Source organism: Leptosomus discolor, chromosome 4 (genome assembly GCF_034619465.1).
Source record: "Leptosomus discolor isolate bLepDis1 chromosome 4, bLepDis1.hap2, whole genome shotgun sequence".
Taxonomy (NCBI): Eukaryota; Metazoa; Chordata; class Aves; order Leptosomiformes; family Leptosomidae; genus Leptosomus; species Leptosomus discolor.
In genome coordinates, this window is record NC_141394.1 from 81,871,108 (window position 1) to 81,897,690 (window position 26,583).

General features: G+C 61.0%; 2 protein-coding genes across 3 annotated transcripts in view; one reads left to right on the top strand and one right to left on the bottom strand.

Annotated features, from left to right (window-relative positions):
* Positions 1-2,778: 2,778 nt before the first annotated feature.
* On the bottom strand, positions 2,779-5,063 carry LOC104342849 (uncharacterized). Its single transcript, XM_086464649.1, has 3 exons — positions 4,778-5,063; positions 3,397-3,581; positions 2,779-2,988 (listed from the first exon to the last, which is right to left on the bottom strand). Exons 1-3 carry the CDS (start codon positions 5,061-5,063, stop codon positions 2,779-2,781), a joined length of 681 nt encoding a protein of 226 aa, XP_086320775.1.
* Positions 5,064-18,759: 13,696 nt separating this feature from the next.
* Positions 18,760-26,583, top strand: part of RAB11FIP5 (RAB11 family interacting protein 5) — a 41,339-nt gene continuing 33,515 nt past the window's right edge. For both annotated transcript variants that reach the window (XM_086464073.1, XM_086464074.1), the window contains exon 1: positions 18,760-19,145. In XM_086464073.1, the coding sequence (XP_086320199.1) occupies positions 18,760-19,145 (386 nt within the window). The remainder of the gene's footprint in view (positions 19,146-26,583) is intronic.

A 26,583-nucleotide genomic window follows, 5' to 3' on the forward strand; every position in this document is an offset into this window, starting at 1 on the left:
GGGATCCTGCTGCTCCAGCAGCCAAACTCCCCGTCCTGCAAACTTGTACCGTCCTGAGTAAACGCAACCCATGCGAACAAATCGCGTCCGTCGCCATGGGCTCAGCAGGAATAATCCTGGCAGGAAGGTGAGCGGGGAGGGGGACACGGAGGAGCTGTACTACGCTACGGCTCCACCACGTTCTCCCTTCTCCTATCTCTCCACCCATCTCCCATCCCATTTCCCCAGCCACCTATTTGCACCTATTCTCCAGTGCTCCGCATTCATCCCCAATCATCCATCTTATCCCCACACAGGCTGCTCCTCTGGGCAAACAGTCCATGCTAGTACATCCACCCACTCGTCTCACAACCTACCTGTCCCCCTACAAGCCGCCTACTTATCTACTCAGGGAGGGCTCAGCACTGCATCTGGAGCAGATAACCTTTATCTTCTTAATAAGGCTGCTTAATTCTCACTTCCTTATAATTATCTGTCACTGGAAGCCAGCTCATTCTTTCGCAGACAGGTGAAAACCCAACATCTTTAAGAGAGCAATGGGATACGCAGGATTGGGAAGGGACTAGTGGGGTTTTGGGGATGCACGTGGGGTTCAGGTAAGGACGCACAGCTCTTATTCTGCACAGGCTATCGTGGGAGGTGAGAGGAGCCATGGCTCTGTCTCAGGTGGGCTGATCCAGCCCAAGAGCTTGCCAAGCTCTCGGAGCATCTCTCTTCCTTATTTTCCACCGTGCCAAATCGCTGCGCCTGGGTTTGATCCCAACCCACGTGCCCCGGTCGAGCTGCCAGGAGTTGGGCTGAGCTGCAAGACCCCCTCCCCAGACTGGGGAGCGAGATGTCTCCGACGGGAGAAGGAAACTGCATTTCTACCCCCCTCTTTACAGGCTGCCAGGGCTGGCAGGGGCTTGGCAGGGCGTAGGATGACCCAGCTGAATCCTGCTTTTCTGCAAACCATCAACTCCATCCCGTTAGCGGGGTCAGACCTGGGCCTTTGGCTCTTCTTATCCCCACTGGAGCAGTAATCAGCTCCCGTGTCCTGCAGATCCGCTCCCTTCCCCACCCTGCAAACAGGTTAATCACTGGGTGAGAGGAAGACAGGGGTTGACCTTCCTCAGCACCCAGCTGTCCTGTGGCAGGTAGGAAAGGGAACACGGGCATCCTGAGCCCTGTGCGCCCCCAGGGACCAGCCACCCCCTCAAGGATTATCACCCACCATGAGAAAAGCCTCTTGGTCAAAGCCCAAGGTGCCGGAGGGATGGGTGTGATTTAATTCCCCTCCTGTAAAAGCCATTTTTTGAAAAACTCAATCAAGCCCAGCAGTCTTAATTAAAGCCATTTCCCTGGTCGGACACTGGCCACAGAGGAGTCCGAGCTGACCCTGCAGGAGCATCCCCTGGAGCGGGGACGGGTCCCCCGCTGCCTGCCCCGGAGGAGCTCAGCACTGTGGAAAAGGCCCAATCCTGCCAGCTCCCGGGGGATTAAGGGTGCCCTGAGAACAGCTTCACTCTCGCCATCAGCTCGGCCCCCGGCCGGGCGATATGAAAACATCCCCCGTAAGCCCTGTTGCCTCGGGGATGAGGTTTATTGCAATAAACCCACCGGCGGGCGAGATTAGCGGGTTAAACCCGCCAGCGCAGCCCGGGCTCTCGGCAGACACGTGAAGACATCGGCACAGTTTGGGCTCTTTGAGACACGCCGGCTAATCCCGGCTCTGAAAACAGCGGGAACAAAGGGCAGCTTCCGTCACCTCGTCCTCTCCTCCTGGCACCAGCCCCTCCTTCTTGCGCTGTCCCTCTCCCCTTGCATCATCCCCTTCTCTTTGCCTCATCCCCTTCTCCTTGCACCGTGCCCTTCTTCATCGTCCCCCCTCTCTCCTTGCACCAGGTTTCACACCTGCTCAAATAAACCCTCCACTTGGGTTCCTTCTTCCTCCAGCCCCAAGCCCAGAGCAGACACGGAGAAAACAGGGTTAGCAGGAGCTGGTGCTGCCCTGGTGAGCACCCAGATGTCCCCGTTGCTGCTCTTATCTGGGAGGTCCAGGGCTGTAGGTACTCGCTTGCTTTGCCTCCTCGAAGGAGCTCCCTGCGGAGTCCACCCTTGGCTCATCCCCAGGTCAGTGTCCAGCCCAAACCTGCTGGATTTGAAACCTCTACGTCTGCCTAAGCAGGGGCAAACAATTCCAATTAAAGCCTGGCTAATCCTTGCCCAGCTGAGATGGCATCCCAGGTGCCCACCTTGCAAAGCCACCACCAGCTCTGCTCTCCAGGTACATTTTCCCTAGTTTCCTGGCTCCGGAAGCCCCGGGGAGCAGGATGCCATCGCTGCGTTGGGATGTGGGCTGAGCAGGGTGTTATGGTGGAGATGCCGCCGGCAGGAAGGAAGGTGGAGATGGGTGGACCATGAGACCAAGGTCCTCTACAAGAACCCGGGCTCTGTCAAGGTCCTGAGCTATTTTTGAGCACCAGGAGGTACCTGAGCACCCACCACCTTTGGAATGAGCCTGGCTATGGGGCTGCTTGTGGGTGAGGTGTGCGGGTGGCCCCCACTCCCCTGGTCTTCCAGGGCTTGCTGCCATGAACAAGCCCCCACTGAACACTTGCTGCCACTGCAGGCACGTGTTGTTGTTCTTCTTCTCTGCAAAGAGGAGTCCAAGAGTTGCATAAATAATTTATTTTCGCACTGCAAAAATAATCAGTACCCCGTATATATTAGATACGCTCGTTCCCAGCTATGATACAGTCATATAATACACATGGAAAAGCCGCCCCAAGGGGCGATTCAGCAGCTCTTTGCCACAGTCTGTGCAGGTGCTGTCCCTGAGCCATCCTCCAACCCTGCTGGGAAGTCCTTGTCCTCCTCGCTGTGGTGGCTCTGTGAGTCAGGGCTTCTCTGTGGGGTGGCCAAACCCATTTTGGCCAGTTTGGCTTGTTGCTGTTCCAGGCTTTGTTTCCTCCACTTGATCCTCCGGTTTTGGAACCAGACTTTCACCTTAGGAAGAGATAAAGCTCGGCTATCAAACTTGGTTTCTCCACTCCACAAACCCTTAGGTGTCCACAGCCTCAGATATTCCCTGGCTGGTCAGGACAGATGTCCCCTGCCACGCTTCGTCCCCAGCAAGATGAAAAACTCTCCCCTGCAACCCAGGTGCTGAGCTGGGACCTGCCAGTGGTGGAGAAGATCCAGCCTTAAGCTGGACACAAGTCCAACCCCTCCTCGTGCCCCTAGGACGAGTCAGATTCCCCATCTGTGATCCTCCACCCTTTTAATGTACTATCTGCAATGACTACTCCCAGGCTGAGGGACATGGCCCAGGTCCCACCCGTTGTCACACAGGTTTGGGAGCCTCCCTGGACCTGCTGGTGGGGGCAGGTGGAGATGGAGGACGGTGGGGCTTACCTGCTCTTCGGTGAGGTGCAGTGAGGAGGCGAGGAGGCACCGCTCCGTGCCCACCATGTACTGCTGCCGCGCAAACTCCTTCTCCAGCCGGGCCAGCTGGTCACTGGTGAAGATGGTCCGGACCCTCTTGGCTTTGCCAGTCTTGGCTTTGAAGATGGGGAAGCAGCACTTGGAGATCAGGAAGCCTGGAGGCGAGGTAAAGGGGGTTGGTCAGAGCGAAGAGGAGCCCTTGGAGGAGTGGGGTCCCTCATTTGGAAGGTCGTTTCTTGGAAAGACAGAAAAGATCTTCCCATTCAGAGGTGTCCCCTTCGGAGAGGCAGAAGGGATCTCTTTGGAGGGGGTCCCCTGTTTGAAGAGGTGGGAGAGGGTCCTCCATTCAGAGAGGGTCTACTTGGAGAGGGGAATACAGATTCCCTTTGGAGGGGGTCCCCATGAAGAGGTGGAAGGAGCTCGCACATTTGGAGATGTCCCCTTGAGAGAGGCCAGAGGGTCCCATCTGGAGGGACAGAAGAGTGTCCTCATTGAAGAGATCCTCTTGTGAGGAGGAGGAGGCAGAGGAGGTCCCCAGTTTTGAGACCTCCAAACGGGAGATGTGGACAGGGGTCCCCTTGCAAGAGAGGTCCCCCATTTGGAGAGGTGGACAATGGTCTCCCCTTGGAGAGATGGAAGGAGGTCCCCCATCGGGGGGTCCTGAGAGAAGGGGGCATGGGTCATTCTGGAAGAGATCCCCTTTGGAGGTGTCCCCCAGGAGAGGTGGGCGTGGGTGTGTCCCCCCCTTTGGAGAGGTGAAAGGAGATCCCCATTTGGAGATGTCCCCACGGGAGAGGTGGATTCAGTCCTCCTTGCAGACATCCCTTTTGGAGGGGGTCCCCTTGGGGAGATGGAAGAAGATCCCTGTTTGGAGATGTCCCCATGGGAGAAGCGGACAGGGGTCCCCCTAGAAGAGCTCCCCTTTGGAGGGGTCCCCTTGGAGAGGTGGCAGGAGATCCACCTTTTGGAGAGGTGGATGTGGGTCCCCCTGGAAGAGATCCCCTTTGGAGGGGTGCCCCCTTGGGAAGACGGAAGGAGGTCCTCATTTGGAGACATCCCCATGGCAGAGGTGGACGGGAATCCCCCTAGAAGAGATCCCCTTGAGCAGGGCCCCCCCATTTGGAGAGGTCGCTAAAGACACACACCCCCCCACCCCCCACCCCCTTGGAGTGATGGAAGGAAACCCCCCATTTGGAGATGTCCCCACAGGAGACCTGGACGGGGGTCTCCTCGCGAGGGGCAGGGGGTCTCCTCGCCGGCAGGACGTCCCCATTTGGGGGTGTCCCCACGGAAGAGGGGTGTCCGGGGTTGGGGGTTGGGGGGGGGGGGGGGGGGAAGAATATGGCCGTACCTGTTGCCCCCAGGCGGGCAGCCCAGGCGGGCGGGACCCCGCAGCAGGCGGTGCAGAGCGGCCGGGGGGCGGCGGGAGGCGGCGGCAGCAGGACCCGAGCGGCGGCGGCGGCGACGGGGCCGGGAGCCGGGGGGGGACCCCAGAGCGGCGGCGGCAGCGGCGGGACCGGGACCGGGACCGGGACCGGGGCCGGGGCCTGGGGGGGCGGCGAGGAGCGTCCCAACAGGGCCGCGATGGTGAAGGCCTGGCCGGGCCGGGCGGGGGGCGGCGGGGCCGGGGCCGGCATGGCGGGCTCTGCTCGGGACCCTGCCGGCCGCCTTTATACCGCCGCCCCGACCGGCCCCCGCCGGCCTCTGGTCCGGCCCGAGGAGAGACCGCGGGGGGCGGAGGGGACGGGGCGGGATGGGGGCGGGCGGCCACCGAGGGCATCGCCCTGTGCCCTGCCCGGGGGGGGCGGCGGGGCGGGGGTCCCGTGTCCCCTCCATGTCCCCCTGCCCTCGGTGGGGATGTTGTCCCCCCTTCCATGTTCCCCAGCCCTCGACTAGGGTAACCCCCTCATGTCCCCCTGCCCTCGGTGGGGATGTGTCCCTGCCCTCGGTGGGGATGTGTCCCCCTCCATGTTGCCCAGCCCTCGACTACGGTAACCCCCCTCATGTCCCCCTGCCCTCGATGGGGATGTCCCCCCCTTCCATGTCCCCCAGTCTTCAGCTGGGATATCCCTCTCATGTCCACCTGCCCTCGGTGGGGATGCTGTCCCCCATTCCATGTCCCCCAGCCCTCTACTAGGGTATCCCCCTCATGTCCTGCTGCCCCTGATGGGGATGTCCCCCCCTCCATGTCCCGCAACCCTTGACTGGGGTATCCCACTCACGTCCCCCCTTCCACGTCCCCCAGCCTTCAACTGGGGTATCTCCCTTACGCCCCCCTGCCCTCGATGGGGATGTCCCCCCCTCCATGTCCCCCAGTCCTCGACTGCTGTATCCACCTCCATGTCCCCCTGCCCTCAATGGGAATGTTCCCTCCCCTCCATGTCCCCCAGCCCCTAGCTGGGGTATCCCCCTCATATCCCCCTGCCTCTGGGGTGGAGATCCCTGTGTGTCTTTCCCCCAGGGTGGAGACACCCACTGTCCCCCTCCTGGCGTGGCTTTGCCCCTGAAATTCTCAGGCAGGAAGATCCAGGCACTCAGGGGATGCCACTGGACAGCCAGTGTCACCCCAAGGCCACCAAAGCCCCCAGGGGGGCTCGGGGTCCCCCTTGGCACTCTGAGTTCATCACATTACCATGCAACCCACTGCACAGCTGCTTTTATTTTGGGGAGGTGGTGGAGGGGCACAGCTGTACCCCAGGCCAGCGAGGCGAAGGGACAGGACCAGGGATGCTCTGAGAGGCAGTGGCAGGGGCTGTCCCTGCCCACCCCCCCACCCCCCCCAGCCCCCCCCCCAAGCTCACCCCTCTCGGCTGATGGGATTCAGATGGTCATTAGGGTCTGAGATTCTTAAAATCGCGCCGCTTGTCCTAATGAGCTGGGAAAAGTCACACCTCGGGCCTGGCGCGGCGGGGGAGCGAGCCCCGGTCAAAGGACTCCGCCGGGGCTTGGGGGTTTATTGAGGGAGGAAATGGGGCGCAGGGGACTTGGGGGACTGGGGTCCACATCTGCCCCCCCCCCCCCACCTCACTTGGCTTTCATGAGGTCCCCAGGACCCCAGCACACACATGTGCCCCCCAAGCTGGGGGAAAAAAAAACCCCAAGGATCACTGAGAAAATCATGACGGGGCTCTGCCCCGGTGGGGAGCATCCTCCGCTCTGCAGCTGCGTGACCACCTCGGGGATGGGGACAGGGACGGGGACACTGCCCCCACCCCAGCTCCACGGTACCAGGGTACATCCAAAAGCCCGGTACCAGCAGGTGAAGTCACCCCAGGGGTGTTTTTACAGCAAAAAAACCCATAAAACCCCCACGGTGGGCACCGTGGTGGGGGTGATGCCACGCTCCCTGGCTCGTCACGGGGGCATCGCCCCGCAGCCACCGTGGTGGGGGCAAATAAAGGCCCTGGGGGGGGGGGGGGGCAGAGATGAAAGGGCGGTAGATTTGGCGTTATTAGTTAATTACAGTCTTGAAAAGGCCGAGATAAAAAGGCAGGAGGGCCCCCATCCCCCTTGGTGGGCTCCGGTGTGTTTGGTTAGGAGGTGCTTTCCCTTTTTTTATTCCCTTTTTCCTCTCTCTCTGTTTGATGGAGCTCAGCAAACACACACTACCACACCCCACACACCCCCCAGCACCCTCATGCAGCGGGGTGGTCCCAGGACGGGGGGGGGGGGAGGGGGGTGCCCAGCACCCCTGTGCTGGATGAGATGTTAATGGCATCCACTGGGTTGGGATTCAGGTGATCCAGGGCCAAAATGGGGGTGATACTGGTACCCAGTGGTGCTTTGGGACAGCCAGGTGGGAAAACCCTGTCCTGGAGAGGTGGCAGGGGGGTGCTAGTCATTTTGGGGGGGGGGTGGGTGGGTGATGCTGTGCAAACAAGGAGCACGGGAGGGCAGGAATTGGGGGGTCGCTGCCCACGAACAGGGATGTGAGCCCAGGGATGGCTCCTGCCTAATTTTGAGGCAAAATTGCCCCAAGGCTCCAGCTCCTGAGCTAATTAATAACAATGCTGCTCATTAGCCCACGGTCAGGCTGTCTGGGCAGGGTGTGGATTGTCTGTCTGTAGAGGAGTGGGGACTCCAGGGTCACCCCCCCCACCCCCCCCCGGCCAGCCTCAGGGGTGACCCCAGAACCCCAGGGTCCCCTCCTCGGTCTGGTGTCCATCCCCTGCCCAGCAGCATCCCTCTGTCTGGACGTTGTCCATCTGTCCATCCCGACTCTTGGAGCCCTTCACCCACCAAATCCCTTGCCAATAAGCCGTGTTGGGTGCTGGCACCCACAATTTGCGGGGAAAAGGAGTATTTTCTACCAATCCAGCCAAAATTATTGGGAAAAAAACCCCAAAACAGCCAAGTGTTTGGACACCCGCTGCCATCAAGCGGCTGAGGAAGATCCAGGCCTGACTTTTGATCCCGCAGATCATTTTGTCTGAATCCCAGATCTCCCCTCCCCGCAATTAAATCCAACTCTTCCTTTCTCCTTACGAAAGGTCTCGCCACCCGGATCCGGGAGGCAGAGCGAAGCCCTCCCTTAAGCATCGTAAGATATGCGGCTCCTCTTCTTCTCTCCGTAGACTTGACCCAGCTCTGGGGAGGTTTTTGCAAGGACTCGTACGTGCACAGGTCACCGCCACTGCTGGGGGCTGTTTGCTGGTGCAAAAGCAGGAAAAAAAGAAAGAAAAAAAATATTTTTTTAAAACCCTGTGACTGCTTGACCTGGGGAACTCCTTGCTCAGGAGCTCTTGGAGGTTGAGCGCTTCGACAGAGGAGTTTCTGCAAATAATAACATCCGTAGCTGTATGATATGGGCTGAAATATGCTGTACCCCAAACCAGGGGGGGGATCCTGCAGCAGAGCTGGGTGGCTCAGGGCTGGGATGGGTCCCCCTGGGGCTGAGTTGGGTGCTCCCCGGGGCTGGGACAGGTCCCACCCCAGCAGCCAAGTGGGTTATAGAAATGCCTTCAAGGCCTGAAGCGGGAGGGATAGGTCTTCTTTAAAGGTTTTGCACCTTTCCATGCACCTGAAGGAAAACTGGTGGGTTTTTTTTCCATAATCTTCCTTATTTCTGTTCCATGGCTTTTTAGAGCTGTGGCTCGTGGGGTTTGTGATAAAGGACAGATCCTGCCCTGCCCTGTCTTGCACCAGAGCTCCTTCAGATGCTGGTGGTGGCAACGCAGCAGCTTCCAGCAAAAAAAAAATCTGCTGCTTGGAGCATCTGGGACTGATTCCCAAAGGCACCCGAAGTGCTGAGCACCTCTGACCTACATGGACCCAGCAGCGTCCCAGTTAGCAGCGATCCCAGTTAACAAGCACCACTGTTAGAGAGTATACCAGTTAACAGGCATCCCAGTTGGTGGGCATCCCAGTTACTGGGCATCCCAGTTAGCGAGTATCCTGATTAGTAGCATCCCAAAGAGTGAGGATCCCATTTAGTGAGCATCTCAGTTGGTAAGCATCCCACTTAGCGATCATCCCCAGTAGCAGGCATCCCAGTTACTGGGCTTTCCACTTAGCGAGTATCCCAGTGAGTAAGGATCCCAGTTAGTGGGCATCCCAGTTAGTGAGCATCCCCAGTTAATGGGCATCCCAGTTAGTGAGCATCCCCAGTAGCAGCCATCCCAGTTAGCAAGCATCCCAGTTAGTGAGCATCCTCAGTAGCAGGCATCCCAGTTACTGGGCAACCCAGTTACCGGGCTTCCCAGTTAGTGGGCATCCCAGTTAGTGAGCATCCCCAGGAGCAGCCATCCCAGTTAGCAAGCATCCCAGTTAGCAAGTTCCCAGTTAACAAGCATCCCAGTTGGTAAACATCCCAGTTAGTGAGCATCCCCAGTAGCAGGCATCCCAGTTACTGGGCAACCCAGTTACTGGGCTTTCCACTTAGCAAGTATCCCAATGAGTAAGGATCCCAGTTAGTGGGCATCCCAGTTAGTGAGCATCCCCAGTTAATGGGCATCCCAGTTGGCAAGCATCCCCAGTAGCAGCCATCCCAGTTAACAAGCATCCCAGTTAGCGGGTTCCCAGTTAACAAGCATCCCAGTTAGTGAGCATCCTCAGTAGCAGGCATCCCAGTTACTGGGCAACCCAGTTACCAGGCTTCCCAGTTAGCAAGCATCCCAGTTAGCGGGTTCCCAGTTAACAAGCATCCCAGTTGGTAAACATCCCAGTTAGTGAGCATACCCAGTTACCAGGCATCCCAGTTACTGGGCAACCCAGTTACTGGGCTTTCCACTTAGTGAGTATCCCGGTAAGTAAGGATCCCAGTTGGTGAGCATCCCAGTTGGTGAGCATCCCAGTTGGTGAACATCCCCAGTAGCAGCCATCCCAGTTAGTGAGCATCGCAGGTAGTGATTATCCCAGTTATCGGGGATCCCAGTTAGCAAGCGTCTCAATTAGCGGGTTCCCAGTTAACAAGCATCCCAGTTGGGAGGTACCCCAGGGGACAGGGACCCGGGGGGTCCCGGGCAGCGGCTCCCGGCGGGGCCGTTCCCCCGGTGACCGGCAGAGGCCACTGCCCGACCGCGCTGCGCCCCGGCGGCCCGGGCTGGGACGGCGGGAGGGGGACGGGGACAGCGGGGGGGGACGGGGACAGCGAGGGGGGACATCGGGGTGGGGGAACAGCGGGGGGGGGGACGGGGACAGCGAGGGGGGACATCGGGGTGGGGGAACAGCGGGGGGGGGGACGGGGACAGCCAGGGGGGACACACACCGGGGTGGGGGAACAGCGGGGGGGGGGACGGGGACAGCGAGGGGGGACATCGGGATGGGGGAACAGCGGGGGGGGGGGACGACGGGGACAGCGGGGGAGGGACTGGGACAGTGGGGGGGGGACGGGGACAGTGGGGGGGGACACACACCGGGGTGGGGGAAGAGCGGGGGGGGGACGGGGACAGCGAGGGGGGACACACACCGGGGTGGGGGAACATCGGGGGGGACATCGGGGTGGGATTGCGGGAGAGGGGACAGCAGGGGGGACGGGGACAACGGGGGGGGGACGGACGGGACGGGACACCGGGGTGGGACGGCGGGAGCGGGGACAGCGGGGGGGACACGGGGACACAGGGGTGGGGGTCACCGGGGTGGGGGAACAGCGTGGGGGACGCGGGGACATCGGGGTGGGACTGCGGGAGAGGGGACAGCGGGGGTGGGGGGGACGGGGACAGCGGGGGAGGGGGACAGCGGGGTGGGGGACACTGGGGTGGGATACACCGGGCTGGGACACTGGGATAGGACACACTGGGACGGGGGACACTCGGGGCTGGGACATCCCAAGCTTGGACATGGGCTGGGACACACTGGCGTGGGACAGCGGGATGGGGGACACACCAGGATGGGACACACTGGGACGGGACAGTGGGCTGGGACGCAGTGGGGTGGGGGACACTGGGATGAGACATGCTGGGATGGGACACGCATACCAGGGTGGGACACGCAGGGATGGGACATGTTGGAATGGGGCACACTGGGATGGGAGAACTGGGAAGGGACATTGGGGCTGGGACACACTGGGCTGGGACACAGCAGGCTGGGACGCACTGGGCTGGGACACCCTGCGGTGTGACACACCGAGGTGGGACACACCAGAACAGGACACACTGGAATAGGACAAAACAGACTGGGACACACTGTGACTGGGACACAGTGGGCTGGGACACAACAGACTTGGACACCCCGAGGCTGGGACACAGCAGGATGGGACAACTGGGGCTGGGACACCCCAGGGGCCAGCAGGTTTGTCCCAAAATGCTGTGGCGATAAAGGGGGTCAGGGTGACAACCTGCCCCCTCTCCGTGCGTGGGTGCCACCATTGGCCCTGCGAGTTCTGGCTGAGCTTTTGGGTGACGACAAGGACCATCTCCAGGAGAAGGTCGAGCGCAGTCCCACCACGCGTGCAAGCGAGCCGAGGGCAGCCCAAGGAGAGCGGGTGTTCCTAGGGGCTGGAATCTGCCCCGGAGCTCGATCCAAGCTCCACCCGTAACGTCGCAAGGCGAGCTGGCCAAATTCAGCCCGTTGTTAACTGGGAGAACACGCGTGGGCTCCAACCAGCCTCCCAAAAAACCATTAATCGACCCTAAAAGGGCACATCCCTGGGCAGAACCGTCAGGTTGTGCCTGTCCCCACCACCCCAAGGTGAGGGTGATGGTGAGGTTGAGGTTTGTGCTTCTCCACGGGCTGGTTTTGGGGCAGCAGGGGCCAACTCTGTCTCTGCTCCGATTTCCCTGAGGCTGGAACCCAGTGTGGGGGGGGGGGTGTCACAGCACCAGGGCCACCAGCCTCGCTGTGGGTCCCCCCTCTTTTTTCTCTACCATCTGCCCCCAAAACTCTGGGAGCGAGTCAAACCCCCCCCCCCCCCCCCCGTGTCCATCTGCCCAGCCGGGAAAGTCAAAAGCAGTGTCATTGCCAAATCCAGAGGCGCCCGCGGAATTGATGGCGACGGATTTCCACCCTTATTTGTCAACAAGGCTCGCTGGCCTCCCCCCCAACCCCGCAAAGCCCCCTTAATCTCCCGTACAATTGCAGTTTGCTGTGCAAACAGCTCCGGGGGGGGCCAAGCGTGGGGTTTGCATGAGAAATGTGTCATTTGGGGGCGGCCGGCAGCCTTGTGGGTAAGCCAGCGAGTGAATCGCGGCATCGCTAACGCCGGATTGAAACGATTTCGAAGCAATTGCCCTTCAATAACCCTAATCCTCGGCCGTGAACGGCGGTTTTTAACTCCTGGCCATTATTCCCACCTTATTATCTATTGATTGACTTTTAGAAAGGGTAATAACATAAATAGATTGATGCTCTGAATCCCGCCTGGAGATCAAATGGGGCCGATGGTTGATTTTCCATGCGGGATCCGGTGGATAAAGCCCAGAGCTTTGATTTTGTGTGTGTCCCCCTCAAAGAGGGGATGAGGGTGAAAGGGTGATGGGGGGCAAGGAGATGGGGAAAGGGGAGGGGGGAGCAGCAGCCTCCGTCCCACCCTGCTCTGCCGAACGATCAGAATAAAAGCAAATTATTTCTCCTATTTCCCTTCCTGAGATGAACGATAAACTGTCCATCCCCGAAAAGAAACTGATAACGCCTCTAATTTTACTGGAAGGCCTAAAAATGCCATTTCTACGCAAAACAGGGCACTGCTCTCCTCCCCAGCCAGCTTTTGATAAATGTTGGGTTTTTTTTTTTTCTTCTTTTTTGCCTTTTTTTTTCTTTTTTTTTTTTTTTTTCTGCTTTCGGTTTGCAAGGGGAAATGCCCCCGGAGCTACAAACAACACACAATAAAGCAAAATAATATTTTAGTCAAAATAGGCAGACGGCGCTCGCAGCCAACTTTCAAATTAGCATTTTGAGGGCAAAAATGCAGACAATTTGAGATAATGAGGCCTGATTATTCAATCCAATGAATGTTAAATAGGCAGAGAGGGCGCCCGCGTCTTATCTCCCCCGCTTTCGATTTATTTTAGTTTAGTTTAGTTTTAATCGTTTCCCATTTGAACTCTTTATTTGTCTTGGCTCCAGCCCCCCCCCCCTCCGTTCCCGGCCATCCCTGTGCTGCCAGACGGGAGTTTGAACTGGGAAATGGCCAGTATGGACCCGCCACCCCCTTTGCAACCTGTTTGTAGGGGGTGTTTGGCAGCTTGTCCCTCACAGAACTGGAGCCTGGGGAGGTTTGGGTGCTGCTGTCAGACCCGGGCCGTGTGTCCGTCCTCCGAGTGGGGGATGGTTGGGCGCTGGTTTGATGGTGGCGGGAGTATTTGCGGGGGTGTGCATCGCTGGTGTCACGGAGTCACGGCGTGGTTTGGGTTGGAAGGGACCTTCAAGACCATCCAGTTCCAACCCCCCTGCCACGGGCAGGGACACCTCCCACCAGAGCAGGTCGCTCCCAGCCCCATCCAGCCTGGCCTTGAGCCCTGCCAGGGAGGGGGCAGCCACAGCTGCTCTGGGCAGCCTGGGCCAGGGCCTCACCGCCCTCACAGGGAAGAATTTCTTCCCAAGATCTCATCCCAATCTCCCCTCTTGCAGTGTGAAACCGTCACCCCTCGTCCTGTCATCACCCCCTGATCCAGAGTCCCTCCCCACCTCTCCTGCAGCCCCTTTCAGCACTGGAAGCCGCTCTAAGGTCTCCCCGGAGCCTTCTCTGCTCCAGGCTGAACACCCCCAACTCCCCCAGCCTGTCCTCACAGGGAGCTGCTCCAGCCCCTGAGCATCTTTGTGGCCTCCTCTGGACCCGCTCGAGCAGCTCCGTGTCTGTCCTGTGCTGAGGACCCCAGAGCTGGACGCAGCCCTGCAGGGGGGTCTCACCAGAGCGGAGCAGAGGGGCAGAATCCCCTCCCTCGCCCTGCTGCCCACGCTGCTCTGGATGCAGCCCAGGATGCCGTTGGATTTCTGGGCCGTGAGCGCCCATTGCTGGGTCGTGTCCAGCTTTTCACCCCCCAGCACCCCCAAGCCCTTCTCCCCAGGGCTGCTCTCCATCCCGTCATCCCCCGGTCTGTGCTGATACTGGGGATTGCCCCGACCCAGGGGCAGGACCTTGCACTTGCCCTTGGTGACCTTCAGGAGGTTGGCACGGTCCCACCTCTCCAGCCTGTCCCGGTCCCTCTGCATGGCCTCCCTTCCCTCCAGCGTGTTGGCCGCACCACACAGCTCGGTGTCATCAGCAAACGTGCTGAGGGAGCACTCGATGTGACTGTCCCTGTGGCCGACAGAGATGTTGAACAGCACCGGTCCCAGCACCGACCCCCAAGGAACGCCACTCGTCACTGGTCCCCACTCAGACATCGAGCCGTTGACCGTGACTCTCTGAGTGCGACCATCCAGCCAATTCCTGATCCACCACGTGGTCCACCCATCAAATCCACATCTCTCCCATTTAGAGACAAGGATGTCATGCGGGAGGGACAGTGTCAGATTCGGGGTGATGCCTCCCCAACTTCGGGTCACCCTTCGCCCCCCGTCCTTCATCCCAGGGCTGCTTGTGCGGGCGATGGTGCAGCAGCTCCCACCCATCGTAAAATGGCTGCAAACAGCAGACGAGCCCCGGGGGAGGAGGATCCCAGCACCCGCTGCGCCCCCAAAGCTCAGTGGAGCTCAGCATCCCCCCGGGGAAGCTCCCCATCGCCCAGCCCCGCACCCTTCCAGCACCGATTTGCTTCGTTCTCGTGGAAACGCAATTTCTTCGCAACCCCAACGAGGCGCATTCCCCGTCCCCGAGGAGGGAAGGGTCTGGGAAGCTCCTCGGGGTGAGCAGCACTGGGTACTACCACGCTGTAGAGTGGCATTTTGCACCAAAAGTGGTGGAAAAAACACAAAATCATGCAATTGACATAGTTTTCCAGCTCCTCGCCAGCTGGGTTAGGCGAGAGCCGCGTCGGGGATGTCGTTGCGATGATGTCGGGGAGATGCACGGCTGCCACGGAGCAGGACAGAGTAAAAGTTAGAGTTAAAGTAAAAATTCAAGTTGAAGGGAAAATGAAGGTTAAAGCAAAAAGTAAAAATTCAGGAAATTTTAAAGCAAAAATTAAAGCTGAAGCAAAAACTAAAACAAAAAATAATGCAAAAGAATTAAGGTCAAAGTTAAAAAATTAAGATTAAAGCCAAAATTCAAGTTGAAGAAGTTAAAGCAAAATTTAAGCCAGGCCAGGCTCACCGAGGACAGAGCGAAGGGTGCCCATACGGCAGCGACACAGCCCCCGCGCTGCCCCTAACCCGTTTTCCCTGCGATTCAAGAGGAGTATAAATAAAAAATCATTGATTTCAGGGGTAATTAAACCCCCTCTTTATGCCTCAAATGCAGAGGAGGTGGTAAAAATCAGCGAGCTGGATAAATAAGAGGTGGGAAGCGGAGCAGGGGAAGGGAAACGGAAAAAAACCCCAATTATGGGCAGAAGGATGGAAAGCGGTGAGAGGAGGAGGTTGCAGCGAGGGGAGAGATAATCAGAAAGCAAAAAAAAAAAAAAAGGGAAAAAAAGGGGGGGAAAAACAATCAAAGAAGGCAAAATAAAAAGCAGATGCTGAGGAGGGATAAGAGGCGGCCGGCGGAGCAGGGCCGGGCACCGGACTGGAGGGATAATTGGGATTTCGGTTCGTCTCGGGGGCGATAAGAAATTCCCGGGTGGTTTTTTTCTCCCGCACGAAGCATATTTTATGCGGGATTTGAATAGGGCCGGGGGCCGCGCCCCCGCCCGGGCAATGCGGGGGGCTGAGGGGTGTCGTTTCCCCCCCCGCCCCCCGTTTAGGCGCTCACTCGGGGGTTGTTTGGGCAAAACGTGGCTGTTTTGGAGCCTTCGGGGTCGTTGGTGGCTGTTTGGGTGTGAGGAGGAGCGGTGTGAGCCCCGGAGTGCAAGGAGAGGGGACGCAGGGGCCCCAGAGGGGACAGCGTGACCCCGGAGGGGACACAGTGACCCCAAAGGGGACATAGGGACCCCAAACGGGACACAGTGACCCAAAACAGGACATAGAAACCGCAAAGGGGACATAGGGACCCCAAAGAGGACACAGTGACCCCAGAGGAGACATAGAAACCCCAAAGGGGATGTAGTAACCCCAGAGGTGACATAGTGACCCCAAAGGGGACACAGGGACCCCAAAGGGGACACAGTGACCCCAGAGAGGACATAGGGGACCCCCAGAGGGGACACAGTGACCCAAGGGGAAATAGGGACCTCAAAGGGGACATAGAAACCTCAAAGGGGACACAGTGACCCCAGAGAGGACATAGGGACCCGAAACGGGAAATAGGGACCTCAAAGGGGACATAGAAGCCCCAAAGGGGACATAGGGATCCCAACGGGGACACAGCAACCCCAGAGAGGACACAGTGACCCCAAAGGGGACACGGTGACCCCAGAGGGGCTGCAGCCACCCCGGGGTGGGGTGGGATGGCCACAGGAATCCTCAAGGGTCCCTTGCCACTGTGCAGCGCCCCGCAGCCCCCCCTCAGGGCACCCTGTGTCCCCTCGGCCGAGCGGAACGGCCGGTCCTGGTCCCCCGGGGGAAGGGGACACGAAGCAGAAGGAGCCGAAACATCCCCCCCCCACCCCCACCCCCCCCCAAAAGCTCCGGCGCCGGTTTGCTGCGGGAGATGGGAGCGATAGAGCAGAGCACCCGGGTCCCGCCGTGACCCGAGGTGGCCCCGAACGTCCCTTATCGCGGGGACATCGAAGCCCCCGGGGGTCCAACTCGCCCCGGCCGTGAGCAGCCAAAATGCCAGGATCCAGCCTGGCCACCCCGGCACGGCTTTTTGGGGGTGACCTTGCCAGAGGGGCCGGGGAACGGCGGGTTGGGGAGTCCCGGGGTCAGCGGGGAGGGGTTTAATGGTTCCTGAGGGTTGGGGCCTCGTTGGGGACACTGCTGTCCCCTGCCCGGCCGCCGCGTGGGAGAAGCGGAGCTGAGGAACGGGGAGGGTTGGGCGTGGCTCGGGGACCCCGGGGGGGACCCCGGGGAGCTGCTCCCGGGTGGCCCGTGGTGAAGGGCGAAGCAGGCTGCAAACCTGTCGGGGGGGGGGGGGGGGGGGGGGGGGGGGGGGGGGGGCAGAGGGTAGTGTCGGGGTGCAAGGGGGGGCTGCCGCAGCGAGCGGTGCATGCACGGGCACGCGCGTGTTGGCCTCTGCATGGCTGCGCGCGCGCGCACGCGCATGCACGCCCGCGCACACGCGCTTGCACGTGCATACCTGCGCATGCTTGTACGTGGACGCACATGCACGCCTGCACATGCATGGGCAAACACGCTCATGCTTGCACATGCATGGGCACACACACGCTTGCACGTGCATACGTGCGCATGCTCAAGCACAGATACACATGCAGAGTTGCACATGCAGGGACACACACACACACACACATGCATACACTTGCACATGCATGCCTGTGCATGCTTGTACATGGATGCACATGCACGCTTGCACATGCACGGACACACACACGCTTGCGCGTGCATACGTGTGCATGCTCATGCATGGATACACGTGTACACTTGCACATGCATGGACACACACACACGCTTGCACATGCATGGACATACATGTGTGCACTTGCGCATGCATACCTGTGCATGCTTGTACATGGACACACACGCACACACTTGCACATGCATGGACACACACACATGCTTGCACATGCATGGACATACATGTGTGCACTTGCACATGCATACCTGTGCATACTTGTACATGGACACACATGCATGCTTGCACATGCATGGACACTCATGCCCGTGTTTGCACACGCATGTAAGCGCATGCACGCTCTTGCACACGCCCGTGCACGAGCTTCACGCCCACCCACCCGCCCGCACGCCCGGGGCAGGGTGACGGTGGGGGGCGCAGCAGCAGCGCCCCGAGGGGGCCGGGGCGGGCACAGCGGGACGTCGGGGCACACTGACGTGCCCTCCCTCCCGGCGGCTCGCCCCGGGGACATATCGCGACATATCAGTGACGCCAGCCTGCTGCCGGTCCCGACCCCCACCCCACCGCTGTCCGGCCCGCTGCGGGAACGCAACCGGTACACAGCCCGGTGCACGCCCCCCCCCCCCCCCCCCCCCGTACACGCCCCTCTCCCAGTGCTCGCCGCCCCCCGTTGCGCGCCCCTCTCCCGTTGCACGCCCCCGCGGTGCACGTCCCCCTCGTTGCACGCCCCCCCCGGTGCACGCCCCCCCCGGTGCACGTCCTCCCCGTTGCACGTCCCCCCCGGTGCACGTCCTCCCCGGTGCACGTCCCCCTCGTTGCACGCCCCCCCCGGTGCACGCCCCCCCCGGTACACGTCCTCCCCGGTGCACGCCCCCCCCGGTGCACGCCCCTCTCCCGTTGCACGCCCCCCCCGGTGCACGTCCCCCCCGGTGCACGCCCCTCTCCCGTTACACGCCCTCCCGGTGCACGTCCCCCTCATTGCACGCCCCTCTCCCGTTACACGCCCCCCCCGGTGCACGTCCCCCTCATTGCACGCCCCTCTCCCGTTGCACGCCCCCCCCGGTGCATGCCCCCCCCGGTGCACGCCCCTCTCCCGTTACACGCCCTCCCGGTGCACGCCCCCTCCCTCCCGGTGCCCCGCCCCTTCGACCCCTCCGGTCCGGCGGGGCGGGGCGGGGCGGGGCGGGGCGGGGCCGGCGGGCTGGTTGAGACGGGGTCTGGGGGGCGTTGCCTGGGGGGCGGTGCCACGGCGGGGCGAGGGGGCGTGGCTTGGGGTGGGGCGGGGCGGCCGGCGGCGCTCCCGCTGCGGCCCGGCTGCGGCAGCGGCAGCGGCGGCGGCGGAGCGAGGCCCGGTCCGGCCCGGTCCGGTCCGGCCCGGTTCGGTTCGGTTCTGTTCTGTCCGGTTGTGTCCGGCCCAGCCTGGCCCGGCGTCTCCTCAGCGTCCCGCCATGGCGCTGCTGCGGGCGGCCGCGCTTCCCGCTGAGGGGTCTCCGGCCTGGCTGCCCACCCACGTCCAGGTGACGGTGGTGCGGGCCCGCGGGCTGCGGTGCAAGGGCGGCGGCAAACCGGGTACCAGCGACGCCTACACCATCATCCAGCTGGGCCGCGAGAAGTACAGCACCTCGGTGGCCGAGAAGAGCACCGGCAACCCCGAATGGCGGGAAGAGTGCGCCTTCGAGCTACCCCCGGAGCTGGGCACCCCGGCGGGCCTGGCCCGCGGCGGCCTGGTGCTCACCGTCATGCACCGGGCCCTGGTGGGCATGGACCGGTTCCTGGGCCAGGCCCTGGTGCCCCTGGAGCCCGCCCTGCAGCAGGGCCGTGCGCCCGACGAGCGGTGAGTGGGGCCTGCCGGGCATCGCCCGACACCCGCGGGGGTAGAGCAGGGGAGGCTTCTGGGGTGGGTGTCACGGGGTGCCCGAGTGCCCCAGGGTGGGCGTCATGGGGTCCCTGTGCCCCCCAGGGTGGGCGTCATGGGGTCCCTGTGCGCCCCAGGGTGCGCGTCATGGGGTCCCTGTGCCCCCCAGGGTGGGCCTCGTGGGTCCCTGTGCCCCCCAGGGTGGGCCTCGTGGGTCCCTGTGCGCCCCAGGGTGGGCGTCATGGGTCCCTGTGCGCCCCAGGGTGGGCGTCACGGGGTCCTTGTGCCCCCAGGGTGGGTGTTATGGGTCCCTGTGTGCCCCAGGATGGGGATCATGGGTCCGTGTGGCCCCCAGGAGGGGTGTCATGAGTCCACTTGAGCCCCAGGAGGGGCATTGCAGTGAATGGGGCGTTACAGGGTCCATGGGTGCCCCGGGAGGGGCACTGCAGGAGCTGGGGTGTGGTGAGGGCCGTGCATGCCTCGGGGAAGGGCTTTGCAAGCTCTAAGGTGTCACAGGGTCCCTTCATGCTCCAAGAAGGGTGTCGCTGGGGACAGGGAATCATGGGGCCTGTGTGTGCCCCAGGAAGGGCACTGCAGGAGGTAGGGCAGCCCAGGGTCTGTGGACACCCTAGGGGGGGTGTCCCAGGGAGTAGGGTGTCACGGTGGCCAGCATGCTGCAGGAGGTCATCCAGCATCACAGGGACCGTGCGTGCCCCAAGAAGGGTGTCATGGGGACGGGGCATCGCAGGGTCCATGGGGAGGCTGTCACAGAGGAGGGGGTGGCAGGGGGGCCGTGTATGACCCAGGAAGGGCATTGCAGGGTAAAGGGTATCGCAGGGATGCTCCAGGAAGGGCATCACAAGGAATAGGATGTCACGTGCGCTCCAGGAAGGGTGTCATGGAGGATGGGGTGTCTCAGGGTCCTGCTGTCCCCTCTGGAAGGGAGTCATGTGGGACAAGGCATCACAGGATCTTTCCTCCCCCTGGGCAGGGGGTCCCAGGGGACAGGATGCCCGAGAGGTCCCTCTGCATCCCGGGAGGGTCCCCCCAGGGGTATGGCTCTCCCGGGAAGCCAGATGCCCGCGATGGTTTGTCCTTCTGATGGCTGCAGTGGCTTTGCAGCCCCCACCGTCTCGGTGGGGCCGTTGCTGTGACCTGGTTTATCGTGGTGCTGCTGCAGGAGGGTCCCCCCAGTTCGGGGAACCGAACCCCAGCCCTGCGTCGCCTCCAGCATAAATCCCTGCGTGTGTGGGATTTGCTGTTCTTCCTCCTTCCCCCTAGAAGGGTTTAAAACAATAATAATAATGTTTTTTAGCCTTTGCCAAGCAGAGAAATGCAGGAATGTGGATGAAATTCCTTTAGGGAAGAAGTTTCTTGAGCTTTGCTCCCCTGCAGGCTGCTGCGGAGCCTCCCTCGCCCTCCTACCCAGAGCACAGCCGGGCAGGCGGCGGAGGGAGCACCGGGGCTTGGCAGCCGGCGCAGCCTCGCTCCGGGAGAGCGGGATTAGCGTGAAAAGGGGTCGGAAAAAACCTTTTCCTGTGGAGAAACACAGCTCGTTCGCATCTGCAGCCCGTGGAGACTCCCGCTTGCCCTAAAATGGGAGCGTGGGCACAGAGGAAAAGTGACTAACGCCGGAGTTAGTGCCTGAGTGTTTCTCCCTCGGCGTTTATTTTGCTTTTATTAGCGCTGCCTGGAGAAGGGGCGGCGTCGGAAGAGCTGGATCTGAGTTCTCGGGGCCTGACTCCAACCAGATTTGCGGGCAGACTTCAGAGCGGGCGAGCCGATCTTTCGGGAGAGACGGGTTGTTTTGGCACGGGAGGTCGTGAAATAACTTTCCGTCCTCTTTGAGGTTTGGGGAGCGGAGCCCGGAGCTGGGGTAGGAGCCGGGGCTCGAGGAAAGCTGTTGGCAGGAGTTGACGAAGCGGCGTGGGGGGGGGGCCCTGCGAGGGTCCCGCGAAGGTTTGGGGAGGCTGAGCTCGTGGTCTCGTCTCAAAGGTCTCGGCGTCAGGGGCTGTTAATCCCACGGGTGCAACGTCCGACGCGGCCGGACCCCGTCACGGCCGCTGCTCACCCCGGTGGCACCGTTCCTGCAGCCCGAGGAGGGGATCCGGGCTGTGAGCCAGGGGATCCCCAAGATTTTTGCTGTCCATCACCCTCCCTTCCTGTAGCTTCGCTTGCCCAAGGAAAATTAACTTCCCCTTGCGCCGTTCGGGATCGCAAGAGCTTTGAGGGCTCTTGATCTCCACCCCCATGGTGGACGTGAGCACGGAAAAGGTGACGGAGAGCTCGAACCCCCGAGCTGGAAGGCGTCCGAGGGTGGATGGCAGGTCTGCAGTGTGGAAGGAGCCGCAGGGGTTTTTTTTTTTTGGGAGAGGAGTCCTGAGTGCTGGGGCTTGTCCAGCCAGGTGGGAGAAGGGTTGAGGGGAGCCCCAAGGGTCCGGCTGAGCTGCCAACCCGCTTCTGAGGTCTGGTTCGGCCCCGTTGCAAACAACTTGGTTTTAGGAGGAAATTTTAGGCCCGGATTAGAAAATAGCAAAACAAACACACGCTTCCCCACCCACCTCCAGGGCTGCACCCAGGCCTGTGCAGCGGCGATAACCATGGCCCCCGAGCGAGGGATGTACGAGTGGAGTCTCTGCCGTACACTGGTTTTTAGGACCCCGTCTGTGGTCTTTGCTCCTGGGCGTGAAACTGCTGCCAGTTGGAATGGGACCCTGCTTAAAGAAAAGGGCCTCGATTATCAGCGTGTTGACCTTGTTCTCATTTTCCTGCTGATTTTTGTTGCATGGAAACTTTACCGGTGATTATCTTTCTACTTGTTTTCAGCTCGATGGAAAATGTTCCGTCAAACTTGGAGCCTTCTCCAGGAACGAGCTGTCAGCTGGTGTCCAGGGGTGTTTGTGAGCTGCCTTGTTCAGCCGAACATCTCGGTCGTTGCAGTGTTTTGCCCCGGGAGAAAATCAACTCTTGGAGTTGCCCAAGAGCAGCCTGAGAGCTGCTTTTTTGGGCATCCCAAGGCTTGTCCCATGCTCAGCCAGCTCCAAGGCCTGGGGTTGGGGAGCAAGACAACAGCGCTGAGCATCATTTCTCCCTTTCTCTTGAGCCATGTAGTGCTTTTTGGTTTTTCAGCCGTGCCTTTCCCTGCCCTGCTGAGCCTGATGTGTACCTTGCCGCCCCAAACCACCCCTGTGCCGTGGCCCTGCCTGGGCACCTCCTCTCCCTCCTGTGACCTGGGCCCTGCAGCTCTCTGTCCTGCCTCATTTTTTGGGGGAGCACAAAGCAGGGCGCTGTCAGCAGGATGAGACTGTGCAATGAAGTGCTCGCCTACCGGCGTGGTGACCCATCGCCGTGTCCGACCGTAACGGCCTGCCGTGGGTCCTCGAGCGCTGCCAGCTCGGCACAGGGAGTCGTGGTTGTTCGGTGGGGTGGTCAGACCCTCCGAAACGAGGGCTCAGCCCAGCAGAGGAGGTTTTTTTCCCTGGACTCACAAGGCAGCTCTCGCTTCTGCTTCCTGACCGCCAGGAAACGCCGCCGCAATCGCTCGTGGGGGGCTCGTCCTGCCTTCCCTGCGCCGGGGCAGCGAGCCGCGGGGGGCGTCACCCCCACCTCCAGCCCCGTCCGCAGGGCGCCTGGGGAAGGTGGAAACACCTCCAGCTGCAGCGAGACAGGAGCTTCCATCCGACACCCATCAGGCTGTGTTTTCCCCTCGGCCAACGTGGTCCCTTGGGTGGGTGGCACGGCGTTGGGGGGGGGACAGGGGGTGCGGAGTGACCCCTCGGAGTTGGACCTTGCTGTGCGGGGGGCTGAAAGCGTCTTGATTTTGCGCCGTGGGCTGCGAGGCTGATGGCGGGGAGGGATGGGGGGCACCCAGAGTTTCCTAGGCTGGGCAAAGAAAACCCCTCATTGTCTTTACCCCCTGTGAAACACCGGTTTTTTTCATTTGCTTTCTTTCCCTGAGACCTCCCAGCCCCTCGCAAACGGGAAAGATTAAAGCCACGAGCCTTCCAGGGTGTGAAGCTCAGTCTCCGGAGAGCAAAATTCAGGGCTCTGCGGCACTGGATCCGGTGGGTAAGGGGACAGAAAGCGTAACAGAGGAGTCATGATTCCTGGCTCCGGTGTTTTCCTGCAGTGACTTGCAGTTGCTTGCTGGCTGCTGCCTTGGATGGGGAGCAATGGCAGCGAGTGGCCTTTGGTGTCTCTGCGACGAGGGAACCTGCCTTGTGGAGTTGTTACAAAATTAGTTGTGCAAAATTAGCCCAGCTCCAGATCCCCCAAAGTTCTCCCTGCTGTGGTTCCCTTTACTTGTTCGTGGCCCTCCGCAGCTGCGGAGGGGCCGGGGCCGGTGGCTTGCAGGGGTCTGGGCTTGTGTGCAGCCCTTCGCCCAGGCAGCCGCAGCATCTCTGCCCTGGCAGCAGGAACGAGACACTCTCCTTCTTGCTCTCCATCGGCCAAGAAGCTACTTGAGGTACAAAACCTTTCCTCTGGGTGCTAAACTTTTCTAGCTGAAGTCCTTGAGGCCGCCGGGGCTTCTCTTCTCATCCACGTCTTGATGGAGCTCGGTTCTGGGGCAAGGCTTGGTGGAGAAGGTGCGGGGATTTCCTTGGGCTTGCGGGGGAAGATGTCAGGGAGCCAGCCAAGATGGCCAAAGAGCTGCTTGGAGAAGGAACTTGTCAGCCCCGTCGCTGCCTGCAGCTGCACGGCTTGGCACGGGGAGGGAGGAGCAGCACGGCTGGGGGGAAGGAACGGGCTGAGGTGGGGGTGGCTCAGGTGGACATTGCTTTGAATTTGCTTCGGCTTTGGGGTGACTGAGAAGCCCTCTGGGGGTTCACGGTGTCCCCCCATGCATTCAGCAGCACGGGAACCTCAGAGGGGCGAGAGGCATCCTGAGGTGCTAAGGGATGGTCCCCAAATCCCTGCCGGGGCTCCCTTGCTGTCTGTGGGTCCCTCCCGAGCTCAGCCCCGCACCGGGCACTTTTCCCTTCCCCCTTGCTGGCTGTGCCCATCACGTCCCCTCCTTGCTGTGGCGAAAGCGGAGGGGTAACGTGCTTCCCCCGGGCACGGACCCGCTCTCGTTGCCTCCGCCAACCCCTCTGGACCGCTGTCAGCCCGTGGGGTGCTTGTGGCCGTCGCCCTCCCTCGTTAAATTAAAATCCGTGGAGGTCACGAGCAGCAGAGCGCGCGCTGTGGCCCGCGGGCTCTCTGGGCCGTGGCATCTCTCGGATGCGGTGGGTTGCGCTCGTTGCCGTTCCCGCTGTGGCCTTGGCCTCTGGCTGCATCTCCGAGGGGGGATTTTCACAGCCAGGGTCAGGGCTCGCTTTGTGCTCCCTATCGGGCACGAGCCAAGGCCAAATCGCTGCAGCCGTGTCCTCCACACGCCTCTCCTGAAGCCTGGGAGACGAAGAGACCTTGTGGCGGGGTGGAGAGGGAAAGACTGCTCCGTGATAGTTTTGAGATGGGAAGTTTTAATATGGGAGCAAACAGAGCCCTCCCTCTTCCTCAGGGGCTGTGAGCAGAGGTGCCCGGCAAGGCTCAGGGAGGTCTTGGGGACGGCCGAGAGCAGCAGTTGTGACGAAATCCTTGTTTTGGGGCTGGAAAGGCGGCTCGGGGTGGAGGGGGGGGTGGTTGCGTCTTAGCCAAGGCAGGAAACGCCCTGCTGTGTTGAAACGCTGCCGAGCGGGGGGAGGAGAGGGTTAGGCCTGCCAAAAAGCAGGTCGAGATGCTCTCTGCGCCGCTGGAGGCAAGGCTGGGCAGGAGGCAGGTCGCGGGATAAGGTCCTTGGTGGCCAGCTTGCCCCTGGCAAGCGTTTGCCCTTAGCTGGGAGCCCCCAGGGAAAGCGTCAAGGCGCTGAGGTGATGGCGATGCTGCTTATGAAATGGTAGCAGTGCTTAACTTTTACTCCTGCCTGCTCAGGTAACCCCATTTTCATCCAGCTGCTGAGGTTGGTTTAAGAAGTTTCAGGCCCTCGCTCTGTTCTGCTCCGGGAAGGCTCTGCTTTTATTGTTTTTAAAAGGTATTTGAGCCGTTTTGATCCCAACTTTGCAGCTCTGGCATGTTGGGGTTGGGCTACCGGTGCCTAACAGCGCTGGTCTGTCACTCTCCATCATCTTAAAAACCAAAAAGCTGCAGATTCAGGCTTCTTGCTCTGTTTCACGCTCCTCTGCAGAGCCCTAACTGCCTCCAGCTGTCTTGAGCAGCTGCAGAAAAACCCGCAGCCAGCTCAGGGAGCGCCTCGAACCTGTTGGTACAAAGCTCCAGACGCGGGTGGAGCTGGTGATACTGCGTGTGCCAAGCGCAGCTAGCGCTCATGCCATGCCTCAGGAGCCTCACCGCCCCGGGTTGTCTCTCCAAGGTGTCTCCCTCCCTTCCCTCTGGGATCTTTCTTGCTGGTCCTTCCTCTCCAGCGTCCAGAAAGGGAGGGTGGGCTCTGCTTTCTGCTCTTCTTGCCCTGCAAGGGGCCGTGTCGTCGCGCTGGGCTGAGCTGGGTGGCTCCAAGGCGGCGTCTGCAGCAGGAGAGGAGTTTTGGGGGGATGTTCTTCGTTGTTCCTGGAGGAGTCTGCTCGACGGTAGCATCGCCCCAGAGGAGTGCGTCGGTGGGCGTGCTGAGCGGCTCCCCGGCAGCGTGGTTCCTCGGAGGGATGTGCCACAACTTGGGGGGTCTGCTGGAGACACTCGGCTCCTTTGTCACCGGAGGGAGAGCAGCCGTTGGGGCGGAGAGCGTGTCCGCGCCACGGCTGTCGCCAGGGCGGAGTCTGGACCAGGTTGTTCTGCCCGTCCGCGGATGCGCTGACGTAGGTGTCCGCGTGAAGGGGAGACGGGCTCCTCGCCCCCAGTAAGCCCGTGGGCTCTGAAGGCTCTGGTGTTGTCTCACCTGTTGAAATCCTCTTTCCCTGGACACTGCTGTGTTGCAGACGTGCTGGCACGGGCTGCTGCCTCCGCATGGCTGCTGCGCCGGCAAGAGGAGTCCAAGAAGGACCTTGTGTCCTCTCCACGTGTGGTCTGTTGGGTGAAAACGGCTTTTAAACCATTGCTGCTGCCTCTCTTCCCACCCTGGGGCTTGTCAGAACCTGCTCTGGGCCAATAACTGCCATGGGAATTTGCTTTCTTTGTCAGAAGGTTGGCTGGGGACGCGGGGTTTGGGTTGCCACCGGGATGGCCTTTCCAGCCCGGGCTGGGGGTTTGGGAGCCCCATTCCCAGAGCAGCATCCCCCAGCTCTGCCTTTCCAGCACGTGGGTCTCGTTGCTGACAAGTTCACTGAAGGTAAAGGTGCGTGGAAGTAGAGCAACCTGCTGCTGGGTTGCAGATTTGATCCTTTTTCCCTTTTTCCCCCCTTTTTCATGTGCGTGACTCACGCCAGCGAGCGGGCTGCGGCGGCTGTTGAGGCGATGAACGAACAGTCGAGGCATGGCCTGTTGCCTA